Source organism: Lutra lutra, chromosome 1 (genome assembly GCF_902655055.1).
Source record: "Lutra lutra chromosome 1, mLutLut1.2, whole genome shotgun sequence".
In the NCBI taxonomy this organism is placed as follows: domain Eukaryota; kingdom Metazoa; phylum Chordata; class Mammalia; order Carnivora; family Mustelidae; genus Lutra; species Lutra lutra.
Genome location: NC_062278.1, coordinates 168,340,327 through 168,354,187, shown reverse-complemented (window position 1 = coordinate 168,354,187; position 13,861 = coordinate 168,340,327). Strand labels below are relative to the sequence as shown.

Here is a 13,861-nt window from a genome sequence, read left to right as displayed (position 1 = left end):
CCCCCCCCCCCCCCGCCCCATCGCCCACCCATCCCTACATAAACCAAACTGTCTGAGTGAGGGTGGGGACAGGAAGGAGCCCAAGGGATACCTGGGGGATGTCGTTACCAGATGGAGGAGGTCCAGAGACAGGGTGGGCAGAACTAACAGCGGCCCAGAGGGGTTGGCCTCTGTTTAAGTGGTGATGGCCCGCGATACCAGGCCTCTTTCCCACACTGTAGACACGAGAAAGAAGATTCCCGTGGCTGGTCCTACAGGTCTCACTCCATTTCCGACGTGTTAGGCAGTGGGAGAGGCAGGGGCATTTCTGCTGCCCCGCCTTGTGGGCAGCCCTGCTTCCTCACCACCCCATCTCTGTACTTATTCTGGCGAGTGGTATGCTTGTTTCAGTCTCATATCCAGAGAAAAAACTTTACTCTCAAACCAGAAAAGTCTCTGTTTTTTTCCTGGTAGAGAGGAAGTCCTCTTTCTCGCTTTCATTTATCATTGATTCGACATTCACCTGCTATATACCAAGGCCGAAGCTGCTGGCTTAGCTTGGGTTGGGGGTGTTACCTTATCTCCAGGCTCAAGGTGGCAAACTGGTTTATGGAACGCCTGTTGTATACAATCATATCTTCATTCAACCCGGCCTAAGGAAGCTGACCCTGGGCCAGGATGTCCTGGGGACTCAGAGATGGATTGGAGGGAGCAAGTGTCTGGGCTGTGACCTGGCCAGCCTCAAGGACACAGAGCTCTCTCACCCCTGATCTTGTTTCTGGGAGCAGAGAGCATGAACCGATCCTCCCACCTGGGTACCACCACCAAGGCGGCAAAGCCTGATGGCAGCCTACCCTATGCCCCCTCAGTAGAGACTTGCACTCCTGACACCCCAGGGTGCCCCCAGAGAGACAGTGGGTGCCCTTCCCAGTCATGCAACCTCGGACCATTACCTCAAACCTCGTTCGGTTCCAGGCCCCTCACTTTAAAGAGGAGACTCATCCCAATTGGTAGAATTGTCTATAGAGACTAATGAGATGATTGCTGTAAAAACTGCAATGCACGGTAGACACTGGATAAACGCAAGGTCCCTTCCCAGAAATGTGAACCAAGTTCAAAGGAGCAGCCCCCGGGGTGGTGGTCAAGAGATTAATATAATGGAGGGGTGTTGGGAAAGGCAGAAGCAAATGCTAACTGCCCCTGATACTCATTCCCTTTGCTTTCTTTTAGTGATATCACCCCAAGTTCTAGCTGGGCACCTAGCGACCCAGCACAGGACAGCATCTCCCAGCTTCCCTTGCGTCTGCAGTGGCATGACATTAAGGTCTGGCCAATGGCGTATAACCAGAAATGGTATGTGCAGTTCTGGGTTGCACATTTCAGAGAATGGAGGCATCCTCCCCTTCTCTTGTTTCCTGTCTGATGGCTGGAATGTTGTCATGATGACCAGAACTGCAACAGCTATCTTGTATCATGAGGAAGAATCTGTGGTCAGAGAATAGCACAGCAGCAAGCAAAAAGGAGCCTGGCTGGGTGTCCCATGTTGCCTTTCAGCCCTGCACAACTCACTCTTGAAGAGTCTCATGAGACAATGACTTCATGGTTTTTTGTTTAAACAACTGTTATTCTGGACTTATAGCTGGTTTCGTCACTAAAACAGAGGGCTTCCTGGTTCCAGCCCACCCTCTGGACTTGGGAAGATCTAGTGCAGGTCCTCTCTGAAATTTAGCTTCTTCATGTATAAATAAAATAGTGAATATAAAAATGTACGTGGACATAGAACATGGTAGCTATTACTATTTCCACCCTGCCCTCTATGCATTCATTGACTAAAGTCACCAATTCCTTGATGCCACAGGGGCTAGAGTTACACAAAACTAACACTCTGCTGTTGCTTCTAAAAGTCTGGAACTATAATCTTCAGGCTTATGAGAGGGTTCACATGTAGGAGGCCCCCACTCAGGGTTTGAAAATTGTAAAACAGTTGTCAGCCTGACTTAAATCCCACACCAGTCTCAGTAGGAGTCACGTAAGTACACGGAGCAGCCTTCCTCTCTACAGCAGCCTGAACCTTACAGTTATCATTTCCCTGGGAAAAGGCAATCCTCTAGAAGAATTTTTAGATCTGCAGCGCATTTTAGAACTTCTTCCCTCCAAATGCAAAACTCTATCCTGGCACAGCCCAGGAGCAGGGTTTCATCTGAAGCTTGTGGGAATGTTTGTATCTCTTGAGTCTTTCTCTATTTCTCAATTCTTGGAAATTCCCCACAATGTGATCAAAATTGCGGCCCCTGTTTGTGCCAGCACCATGTGCCTCTTTGCCTCATCTCGCCTCCTGCTCTAACATGGTTCCTGCAGATGGTTCTCAGGCCTCCCTCCACTCAGCCAGGCTGGGCTCTGGCACTGGGGTTCCATAGCAGTGGTTTCTGAGTGCCTACTGTGTGCCAGGCACTGTTCTAGGCACCAGGGATACCACCAGGAACAAGACAGACACAACCCTGCCCACCCCCACCCCGTGCCCTCCAGGGGCTAGTGTAGGAGAGTTGTGCCTCAGAGTGCTGGAGGTTCCAGGGACTGCTGGAACCAGACGAGGGGATCCTAACCTCCTAAGGAGTCAGGGAGGGCTTTTCTGAGCTACACTGAGGCTGAAAAGATGAATGGGAAACAATCCAGAGAAGGTAGGTGGGGATGAAGAAAGGCCCTCTAGGCAGACTGTATCAGTTAGCTTATGCTGCATGACAAACAACCCCCAAACCTCGTGGCTGAAAACAATACACCATGTATTGTTGCCTGTGACTCTGTGGGTCAGCCAGGTTGTTCTGCTGATCTGGACTCAGCTTGATCAATTCCTGCTGGTCTCCTTAAAGCATCTTTGGTCAACTGAAGGTTTGGCCAGTGGGCCAGCTATGGGCTGGGTGACAGGGGTGCCCAAGCTGTGGGCCTCTGAGCATCCAGCAAACTAGCCAGGGCCTGTTCACATGGGATTGGTACTGGCATAGCATCACTTCCACTGTATTCTGTTGGTCAAACCAAGTCACAAGACCAGCTCAGACTTAAGGAGTATGAGAAGAGCTGCTAAGTTACATGCAAATGGACATGGACACAGGCAGGGGTGAAAAATTGGGGCCATTTCTGCATCCATCCAACATACACACAAAAGGAACACAAAGGAGAAAGGCCAGCTCTTAATCTAGCCCATTCCAAGAGCCACAGTGGTTGGGCTGCAGGGCTCCAGGGGGAAAGAGGCTCCGTGAGCCAGACTCAAGAGGTCAAGCTTCCCTTTACGGGCAGTGGAGAACGATGAAGGGTGCTAGGCGATGGAGTACTTTCTAATTTCACTTTAGAGCACTTTGATGGGCCACTGCCTCTCTCAATTCAGACATCTGGTCTGGAAAAATCCCAACAATAAAGAACTATAGGGAGAAGAATGCAAGTGGTGTTTTAAACCTGAATCCTCTGGGTGCCTGGGTGGCTCAGTCGGTTAAGTGTCTGCCTTCAGTTCGGGTCTTGATCTCAGGGTCCTGGGATCAATCCCTGCATCAGGCTCCTTGCTCACTGGAGAGTCTGCTTCTCCTTCTGCCCCTCCTCCCACTTGTTCTCTGAATCTCCCTCCTTTCTCTCTGAAATAACTAAATAAACCTGTGTCCTGCAAATTCTACACCCTCCTCAGAGGAAAGCACTACTATTACCTTGGTGTGAATCCTTTCAGACCTTCTTTCGTACCTTCACTTACACACACACACAGATACACACACACTCATACGCTCACACACATAGGTGGCAGGGGAGCGTATTCCACAGACTCATTCCGGTTCATTCGTTTTCATCTTAAAAATTTATCTATCTAGGGGTGCCTGGGTGGGTCAGTGGGTTGAGCCGCTGCCTTCGGCTCAGGTCATGATCTCAGGGTCCTGGCATCGAGCCCCGAGCTCCACACCCGATGTGGGGCTCGAACTCCCAACCGTGAGACTGAGAGCCGCATGCTCCACCACCTGAGGCAGCCAGGTGGCCCTCTGGTTCACTCATTGTCTCTGCCATGCACTCCTCTACCAAGTGAGTGGACCGTGGCTTAAGCGTCCTCACTTCCCCGGCTGCGGATTCGGGTTGTTCTGGATGTGCGTGTGAGCCCCTGTATCTCTCAGGGTGAGAGTTTATCCCCAACTTCTCCCCGGAGCAGAGCAACACGGCTGGGACGTGGCCCAAATCTGTAGCTCTCCTTGTGTTAGATGTCACCGCGCTGCTTCCCAAAGCGACTCCCCCTCCCAGCAGCTGTGATTTCTTGACGGCCTGGCCACCCGGCATCTGCATGAGAGAGACGTAAATACCTGTCATGCCAGCAGGTGGGGAAAACCACCTGGGCCTGTACTAATTCACCCATCGTTTCAAATGGCTGCTCCGTATTCGGTACTCAGGGAGTACTTCAGCCAAACCTCGAGGGATTCTTCTGGTAGTTCTCTCTCTCTCTCTTTTTTTCTTTTTCCAGATAATGCATCAATTGTTTCTTTTCTGACTAAGGCAATTCTAGAACAGAGAAGGGGAGTTGCTGAGTTCAAGGGAATACCTTTCCAAAGCAGGCTGCCCACCAATTCCCTCTCCTGGTGGAGGCACTGGATGCACTTCCTGCATCCATACCTATACTGCCTTAAATTTTAGTCAGTTTGATGGAAAATAGTATCTTATCGCTGTTTCAGTGTGAATTTTCCTGAGTGCCAATGAGGTCGAGAAACACCACTTCTTGAGAAACCAAGGGTGGCAGTGGCCTGAGAACAGGAGTGGCATTGAGGTAAGTGGGCCTGGAGGCCTCAGTGGCCACTTCCACGCCCCAGGTGTGCCCAGTTCCCCGTCAGCCTCTCCGGGCCTGTGGGGGTAGAGGGCGCAGGAGGGACCGTCATCTCAGCGCAGATCATTTTGCCACGGGAAAAGTCAATTGAAAAATCAATTGACTCACCCAAGGTCACATAGGAGTGGGGGGCCAAGCTGGGCGTCTGTGCACAGGGCGGTATTGCAGTGCCCCATCCCAGCCCTCCTGCCCCAATCAGCAGCCCACACAGCCTCCCAGCCCAATCAGGGGCTAATTGGAGTGGGGGGCTGGGCTGTTGATATATAAGAGGAACGAGCAGCCCTGGAAGTTTCACGCCTCGGGAGGGGTCTGACCATCAGCGTCTGCGTCCCTGTCTACCCATGCAATGGCTCCTGGGAGCTTTGCCTCCAGCGACATCTCAACATCCTCAGTGTCCTCAGCCCCCTTGCCCTCCACAGTGGGGTCATCCGGGCTGTCTGGGTCTGAAGAGCCAGGTAGGTCCCCGCGAGCCCGTTCCTTGGGTGTCCTGGACCCTCCTTGTGCCACCCAGCCTCCTCTCCCAGCCCAGCACCAGCACCAGCACCCATCCTAGAGGCTGTGGACTTGAGGTGCTCATTTGGCAGAAGAGCTGATGCCTGGACTTAGCAGGGGCCGGGGAAGGGGGCCAGGGTCTGGGGACTGAGGCTGGCCCAGCTCAGGGGAAGAGGGCAGAGCGGGCCTCCGCAGCTGGAGCCCATTTCCTGTTGGGGGAGGGCTGGCAGCCACACTGCAGCTGAGGGCAGCTAGTTGGAGGAAGGGTGGGGGGGAACGGAGAGCGAGCGTTTGATGCTAGGAGCTCTTGGTCTGATGGGGAAGACTGCCTCATTAATGGATGCCATTTCATAATGTGGCACGTGCTCTGACGCCAGGAATGCAGAGGGCTGTCGGAGCCCCAAGGAGTCGCTAACCCACTCTGGGAGATCAAGGAGGGCTTTCTGGAGGCGGTGACCCCTGAAGGAGGTTGCCTTTCAGGTGGCCTTACCCAGAAGAAACAGGTGTGAGTAAATGCTTCTTCAGAGAAGGTTGGAGGGTGGGTTCCAGGTGCTTTGGAGCCTGGGGCAGTGTTGCTCACCAGTCCTTGAGAAGTCAGGGCAGGTGTCCAAATCATGGTGCTGCATGGGCCTTGAAGGACGAGTGAGGGCTACCTGAGTGACCATGGGGGACAAAGGCCACCCAGGCAAGAGAAGAGCACGGGTGAAGGCCCAGAGGTGAGGGGGTTGGGACAAGCATCCGGGGAGTCACAGGCCCTCCTCAGGCCAGGGGCAGCGGGGACAGGGCAGGAGGAGGGGATGGCTAGGTCCTGCCAGCTGAGCCTCCAAGCCTTCACCAGGGCCTTGGGCCCTTTCCACTGAGGGCAGTGGGAAGGGCAGAGAGGAGAGGTGCAGGGGGAAGAAGGCTGTGGTGCTCGGGATGGAGAGGAGGGAAGTCTATGAAGAAGGGGTGGGGAAGAGAGGTCCAGATGTCCTCCAGGTTCTTGCTTGGGTGTCCAGGTAGGTATGGTGGGTGCCATTCCTGGGAGAGAGAGGATGGAGGACAAGTTTGGGGAGCTAGGAGTTCTTTTCTGGTCATCCCAAGAAATAGGCGTTGAATAATGCAGAATGAGGAACTGCATTCAGCTTCAGGGAGTGGGGAAGGAAGAGACTTGGGGTGGCTCCCTGGGACAGGGCCTGGTTTGGAGGAGGCAGGGGAGGGGTTAGAACTGTCACTGCAGGCCAGGCCGAAGGACACCGCAGCTGGGAGGGTGCAGACTTTCTTAGACACCCCATCCCCACTGTACAGAAGGGAAGATTAAGGCCCAGAGAGGAGAGTGAAACTCCCAGGGTCCTGGGTGTGGCTGACCAGCAATTCCACCCATTTCCAAGATTTTGGCCCAAAGTTCCCAGACACTGGGCTCTCCCTGGCCAGGAGGCAGCAACAGTTGAATTGGATTAGGTCTCTACAGTTCTTTTGACTTTTTTCCCTCTTCTACTTCAAAATGTGTTTTAAAAAACATATTTTTTAGCCAATCAATTCCTTTTAAAAAGTCTTTCATTTTTGCAGATTAATCAGAAGCCAACATTTCTAATCACCACATTTGAATCAGGCTTCATATTTAAAACACTTCTATGCCCCTGATAGTGACCAGCAGCTTTTCTTCCCTTGATCCTATTTTCTTTTACAACTTAAAAAAAATAAATAACAGATAATTGAGATCTCAGTAATTCACATACCATTCAATTCCCTCATTTAAAGGGTGCAGTGGCTGTTAGTATATTCACAGCTGTGTATCCATCTCCACAGGCAATTTTAGAATATTTTCATCCCCTTAAAAGAAAACCTGAGGCCCTTAAAGTCACTGCCCCTCCCCACCCTCAATCCCCAGGCCCCAGCAACCACTAATCTACTTTCTGTCTGTGATTATCCCATTCCGGACATTTCATATAAATGGCACCCAGCATGTTTTCAAGGAAGAACTTCATTCCTTCTTTCGGCTGGATGATACTCCATTTTATGGCTAATATCATGTTCTGTTTATCCAATTCATTAGTTTATGGACACTTGAGTTTCTACTTTGGGCCATTATAAATAATGCTGCTATGAACATTTGTGTATAAATCTTCATTTGAACATGGGTTTTCATTTCTCCTGAGTATATATACCTAGGAGTGGGATTCTTTTGTAATTGCTTATGTATGGAAACTTCCAAACACATGCAGAAATAGACTGAGTGGTATAGTGTCCCCCCGCCCCTCCCTTCCCTGTGCACCCATCATCCAGCTTCAACACTTATCGGGTCCTCGGTACTCTTTTTTTCACCTACTGTGTCCTTTCAAAGCAAATGCCAAGGTTATCATTTCACCTACAAATAGTCCAGCATTTATCTTTGTTTTTTATTTTTAATTTTATTTATTTTTTTTTTTTAGAGAGAGGAGTAGGTGCATGTGTAGGGTGTGGCAGGGAGAGGGGAGGAGAGAATCGTAAGAAGGTTCCATGCCCAGTGCAGAGCTCGAACCAGGGCTTGATCTCACGACTCTGAGATCATGACCTGAGCTGAAATCAAAAGTCAGACACTTAACTGACTGAGGCAACTGGGTGTCCCATCTTAATTTTTTAAAGCTATTTTTAATTGATATATAATATTCTATTAGTTTTAAGTACATAACCATACAAATTCATTATTTGTATGCATAATGAAATGCCTACCATGATTAAGTGTAGTTATCCTGTTAGTGATATCAAACTGTCTGACTTATTTCACTTAGCATAATACCTCCTCAGTCTACCCCATGTTGTTGCAAATGACAAGATTAGGGCTGAGTAATATTCCACTGGATCCAAGAGTAGGTCTTCTTTATCCATTCATCTATTTGTGGACATGAGTTGTTTCCATATCTTGACTATTATCAATAATGCTGCAGTGAACATAGGGATGTATATAGCTTTTTGAACTAGTGCTTTTGTTTTCTTCAGATAAATAATGCAGAAATGGAATTGCTGGATGGTGGGGTAATTCTATTTTTCAGTTTTGAGGAACCTCCATACTGTTTTCGAGAGTGGTTGCATCAGTTTACATTCTCACTGGTAGTACACAAGGGTTCCCTTTTCTCCACAGCCTTGCCAACACTTGTTATTCTTGTCTTTTTTTTTTTTTTTAAAGTAGCTCCATGCCCAGCATGGAGACCAATACAGGGATTGAACTCACAACCCTGAGATCAAGACTTGAACTGATATCAAGAACCAGATGCTTAACCAACTGAGGCAAGCAGGCACCCCTATTTATTTCCTGTCTTTTTACTATTAGCCATTGCAACAGGTGTGAGCTCCTGTCTTCGTTGTGGCTGTGATTTGCCCTCCCCTGATGATTAGTGATATCAAACATCTTTTCATGTGCCTGATAGCCATCTGTATGACATTGGAGAAATGTCTATTCAAATCCTCTGCCCTCTTTTTAATCAGATTGGTTTTTTGGTTACTGAGTTGTAGGAGTTCTTTATATATTTTAGATATTAACCCCTTATGGGATATATCATTTGCAAGTATCTTCTCCCATCCAATAGGATGCCTTTTCATTTTGTGATGATTTCCTTCGCTCTGCAAAGATTTTTTTTTTTTTTTAGTTTGATGTGATCCTAATCGTTTATTTTTGCTTCCGTTGCCCTTGGTATTTACCTTTAAAAGAAGAGAGCCTCTTACAAAGTAACTGTGATACCATCAGCAAACCCTCCAAAATATCACCCTTAATCTCACCAAACTTCTCCAATTCTCACATTTATCTGTTTGCCTCCCCTCCACATGCCCCCTCCCCCCGGTTGGCTCATTTAGGTCCCGCTCTGAGTTTGAATAAAGGATCCCACGTTGCATTTGCTTGGACGGGCTCTGCAGTGTCTTTATCTCTAGGGCCCCTTCCCACTTTTTCTTTTCCTCCTTGTTTATTTGTAGAAGAAGCTGAGTTGTGCATCTTGGAAAGCTCCTCACGGGCTGGATTTCGCTGATTTCCTCCCTGTGACCCTCTCGCCGAGCCTCTGGATTTCTTGTAAACGGGTAGTTAGGCTTAGACAACTGACCTGATGTATTTGGTTTTCTAAAAGGACTATTTAGTTCTTTCAGTGAGGCTCTAAGGAGCGCCCGGTGTGGGCCCAGCCCAGTACCAGTCACTGGGAGCCAGTGGCCAGACAAGCAGCCTGCCCCCCAACCTTGGGCTGCTTACAGGCCAGGAGGCGGGGCTACCCACCTGGGGTGTATCTGATCCCCCCCGCAACAGACCCCTGACCCACCCCGCCATGCGGCTTGGCCGGTGCCTGGTGGGTGCTCTGCCAGGAAGGTCCGTGGTCTGTCGGGCCGGAGTGGGGGTCTGGGCACCAGGTGACGTGCCACTGTCCGCCCACAGGCCCAAGTCGCAGCGCCATCCGAGGGCCTCGCCGCCACCCGCCTGTGCTACGCATGGTCCTGGAGGCACTGCAGGCAGGAGAACAGCGCCGGGGCACCTCTGTGGCTGCCATCAAGCTTTACATCCTGCAGAATTACCCTATGGCAGACAGCCTCCGGTTCAAGCACCTGCTGAAGCAGGCCCTGGCCACGGGCGTGCACCGCGGTCTGCTCATCAGGCCCACCAACTCCAAGGCCAGGGGCGCCACTGGCAGCTTCAAAGTGAGCCTGCTGGGGCTGGAGAGTGGGGTTGGGGGAGGCCGCAGGGTGGGAGGGTCTGGGCCCCAGACTTTGAGCTTCAGCCCAGCTCCTCCTTCCCAGTCCCCACCCCCGGGGGGGCTGTTCCCCATCTTCTCTCCTTGTCTTCCTTCTGTCATCTTGGAGATACCCTCTCCTCCAGGAGGGTGGTGCTATGCCTCCGTCAAGAGCTCCAATTCACCAGCTGCATCTGCCTTCATCCCTGTCCCGCGTGTTCTATGACCAGGGACTATCTCAGCTGTGTTCACTCAGAGACCTTAGTGCCCACAACACCTGCCTGGAATTCTCCATCATGGACAAGGCACACCCAACTATGGGCTCTAGAAGGTCACAGGTTTGCACCCCACACTCTCTGGCTCTAAACCCCAGGTCTCCAGACCAGGGCTTGTACCTCCCTAAGCCACCCCATTCTCATCTTTCAAAGGGAAGGGTCCCGGAGGGAAGCCATCCAGAAACACCTAGAGCTGAGGGCAGATTGGGCATAAAATCCAACCCCAGCATGTGACTGTCAGCTGCCACCAGGGAAGTCTTGGGGACCTGGACATGGGGTCTGTCTTGTCATTGCTGGGCCCCAGCACGTGGCAGTTGCTCTAACGTAACCATAGAACACTGTGGAACTTTCTCAAGCTACCATGTTCCGGTCCCTGTGGTAACCAGGTGGCCGAGGACAGCAAGTTCCTCACAGAACTCCCAGGCGAGGGTCAGAGCTTGGACACAAGCTATGGCAAGTCCAGGGGCACGGGGCAGGGGTGGGTGAAGGAGAGCAAGGTGGGGGCACTGAGGGTGCATGTGGCTGCGTTAGGCTGCAGGACCTGAGAGCCCATCCGTAAAGTGGGCTGAGAGGAGCGGAGGCGAGGAAGGGAGCCCGGAGTAAAGGTCGTGGAATTAAGAATGTGTGTGTGCTAGGAGGGGAGGTTGTTTCTGGTCATGATGATAATGAGATTTGGGGAGCAGAGGGAGTAACATCACTAGAGACAGGCTGTAGAAGGATGAGGCCACCTATTTGCCAGGGACCCTCACATACCCCTGCCTCTCAATCACTCCCTGATGGCCCCATTGTAAAGATGGGAAAACTGAGGCCAATGAGAGACCAGAAGACTTGGCTGAGTTCCACAGGAAGTTGTGAACTCTCAGCTCTCTGACTTGGAGGGTCCACCCAAGGCAAAAGGGGAAAAAGGAGACTCAGGGAGGCATAGAGGTATGAGGCATGAGGTGAGGGGCAGGGCCTAGGTAGGGGGAGGAGGAGGGGGAGTCAGAGTCATGGTGCAAGCGAAGGTGTATGGGCTGGGAGGTTGAAGGAGATTTGTAGATTATCATCTCTGAGGACGGGTCAGGACTCACAATGTGTGCTGTGCAATTTACTCCCAGGAGCCTGGCTTTGAGCCTTCCAGACTTCGGGGGCAGGAGGGGGTTTGCCTATGCTCTCCTGCCAACCACCTATGCAGGAAGTAAGAGAACCTAGGATGTGTCTAGGAGACTTGGGCCCCCCAGCTCTCAGTGGCAGCACCCCTCCCTCAAAGAGCCGTACAGGGATAGAATGTGTCTTTGGCATCTGGCATCTGGGACGTGCTCATGCCCTCGACCACCTTCTTCCCTCTTTGGAACAAGGCCACCTTCTCTGAGCCTCGTGTAGTGTGTAGGGGTGCGAGACCCTGAGAACTTATGCTCTCAATTCCACTCCATTCTCTCCTCCACCAGTTGGTTCCCAAGCATAAAAGGAAAGTCCAACCCAGGAAGACATCCACCAAGACCGCCCCCAGGAAACCCAGTGAGGCCAAGGAGAAGGTCCCTAAGAAACCAAGAGAGGCAAAGAAGGACCCTTCCAACCCAGCTGAGGTGAAAAGGGGACCGAAGAAGCCTCGAGAGGCAAGGATGGCTCCTCCCAAACCAGGTGCAGCCAAAGAGAAGGCTCCCAAGAAAGGCGGCCAGACCAAAGACCAAGAGGCAAGAGTGAGTGAGGCCAGGAAGGCCTCTCAACAGCCAGACAAGGCCCCATGGGCTCCTCCCAGTGCCACTGGGCTCAGTGAGAAGTCAAATGTCAAAGGCAGAAGGAAGAGCCAAGGTAGGTGTGTGAGGGGGCTGGGAGGAAAGCTTGGGGACAAGGGTTTGTGGCAGCTGCTGGATATGAGGTGGGAGGGAAGGAGAGGCCTGCTCTGGGGAAGGGGTTCTTTATCTATAGATGTGGCTGAGTGCTTGGCTTGACGTGGAAAGTTGGAGAACTCATTGTAGCTGGGGGTGGGGGGGGGGTTTAGGGAAGGGGAAACCCAGAGAGAAGAGGAGCCTGGCTCATCTGAGAGGAGTCAGGGGAAGTTTCCTAGAATAAGTGTCCTAGGGAGGACAACAGCCTGTGCAAAGGCCCAGAGGCATGAAGAAGGTAGAGGTATTGAGGAAGTGCAAATTGTTCTGTGTGCAATGTGGGAAGTAGAAGGGGGAGCCTATGAAAGGCAGCTGGGAGTTTGGACCTGATCTGGAGGACAACAAAGACGTGGAAGGACTTTGAACAGGGAACAGCTAAGGTACAGAGTATTTTTAAAAATATATCAAGTGTAGAAGGCAGGCTAAAGACTAGAGACCAATAAACCAGTTAGGGATCTTTGGTGCGGGTGAACACAGCAAGGGGGGTGCTCCGCCTGGTGCCTTGCTCAGGGTGGGGGATGGTCTCCCACTGTCCAGTTAATCCCCCAACCATCTCATGAGAGAGATGCTGTTACCCCCAGTTTGTAGACAAGGGCACCCAGGCTCAAAGAGACCAACTGCCTTGCCCCAGGTCACATAGCCAATAAGTATCAGAGCGAGGACTAGGGCCCCTGAACCTTCAGCAGCTCCTCCTGAAAGGGCTCCTTCCCACATGCTCTCCCCTACCCTCTGACAGGTGGTGAGGCCCCCAGGAAGACAAAAGCTGGGAGTCAGAGTGTAAAATCCACGGTCCCTAAGGTAGGTCCTGCATGACTTCCCTGGTCTGGATCTCCATGCTGAGCATGGGCAGAGCTTGGGCATCCTGCACCAGGCCCCTGGGAGGGTCTAGAGAAAGGAGAATTTGTGGAGAAGGGAGTAATTTTCTTTGATACAAAGTTCTGTTCACTTCCATCTGGCCCTCCAGTGCTCAGAGGATCCTCACCCCTGTTTCCCACATAAGACCCAGGCTGAGGTTGGGGCCCCTTGTCCAAAGCCACCCAGATTTCTCCCCAGCTTGGAGCCCACTGGGATTTCAATCCTATTCTTGTGGGCTCTAAGCTATGCATCCAACCCTGCCCCACTCTGTTCTTACTTACGGTTTGCTTTCTTTTATAGGGCAAGAATGGTGCTGCTTCTCCAGCCAAAAAGAAGGAAAACCACATCCCTAGAGAGGTCATTGCCCATGTGGCCAAGGAGGGGCCCAAAGCCAAGGCCTCTGCTCGTCCCAGGGGTGGCGGGTCTAAGATGGTACCTGAACCCCTGGCCAGGAAGATAGAGGCCCCCAAGGGCCCGAGGAGGCCGGGCGTGCCCACCAAGGCCTCATCATCCAAACTGGCCAGTAGGAAGGTGGAGGCTGAAAGCTAGAGCTGGGGTGGAGACACGGAAATCCTACCCGAGTTTTTATTCCCCCAAAAACTGTCACTCTATTTATTTCATTGTAACCTATTTATCAATAAAGACTTTTTTCCGTCACAAATCGGTGTGGGTGGAGGCTGAGGTCCAAGGATTTTGGCCACCTGCGGCTTGAGTCCAGATAGGAGATTCTTCCCTGGCAGAGACCAGCTGTACAACATAAAGGGCTGCTGCAGGGCTCCAAGCCTTGTAGGGGCCTATGGAGGGACAGGAGGGCTGTTAAATCCAGCCTGAAATCTGGAACTGCTTCCCAGGAGGTGGATTTTGGTCCTAAAGGATGAGCAGGAGACA

General features: G+C 51.6%; 1 protein-coding gene across 1 annotated transcript; it reads left to right on the top strand.

Moving 5' to 3' along the window:
• The first annotated feature begins 5,145 nt into the window (after positions 1–5,145).
• On the top strand, positions 5,146–13,623 carry LOC125087818 (histone H1.8). The gene is made up of 5 exons (XM_047708551.1): positions 5,146–5,274; positions 9,687–9,946; positions 11,681–12,044; positions 12,855–12,916; positions 13,274–13,623. Exons 1-5 carry the CDS (start codon positions 5,166–5,168, stop codon positions 13,520–13,522), a joined length of 1,044 nt encoding a protein of 347 aa, XP_047564507.1. The 5' UTR covers positions 5,146–5,165; the 3' UTR covers positions 13,523–13,623.
• The last annotated feature ends 238 nt before the right edge of the window (positions 13,624–13,861 follow it).

Coding starts and splice junctions, on each gene's coding strand:
- LOC125087818 (XM_047708551.1), top strand. CDS start 5,166: ATGGCTCCTGGGAGCTTTGCCTCCAGCGACATCTCAACATCCTCAGTG. Junction 5,275..9,686: donor GTCTGGGTCTGAAGAGCCAG/GTAGGTCCCCGC, acceptor GTCCGCCCACAG/GCCCAAGTCGCAGCGCCATC. Junction 12,045..12,854: donor AGGCAGAAGGAAGAGCCAAG/GTAGGTGTGTGA, acceptor ACCCTCTGACAG/GTGGTGAGGCCCCCAGGAAG.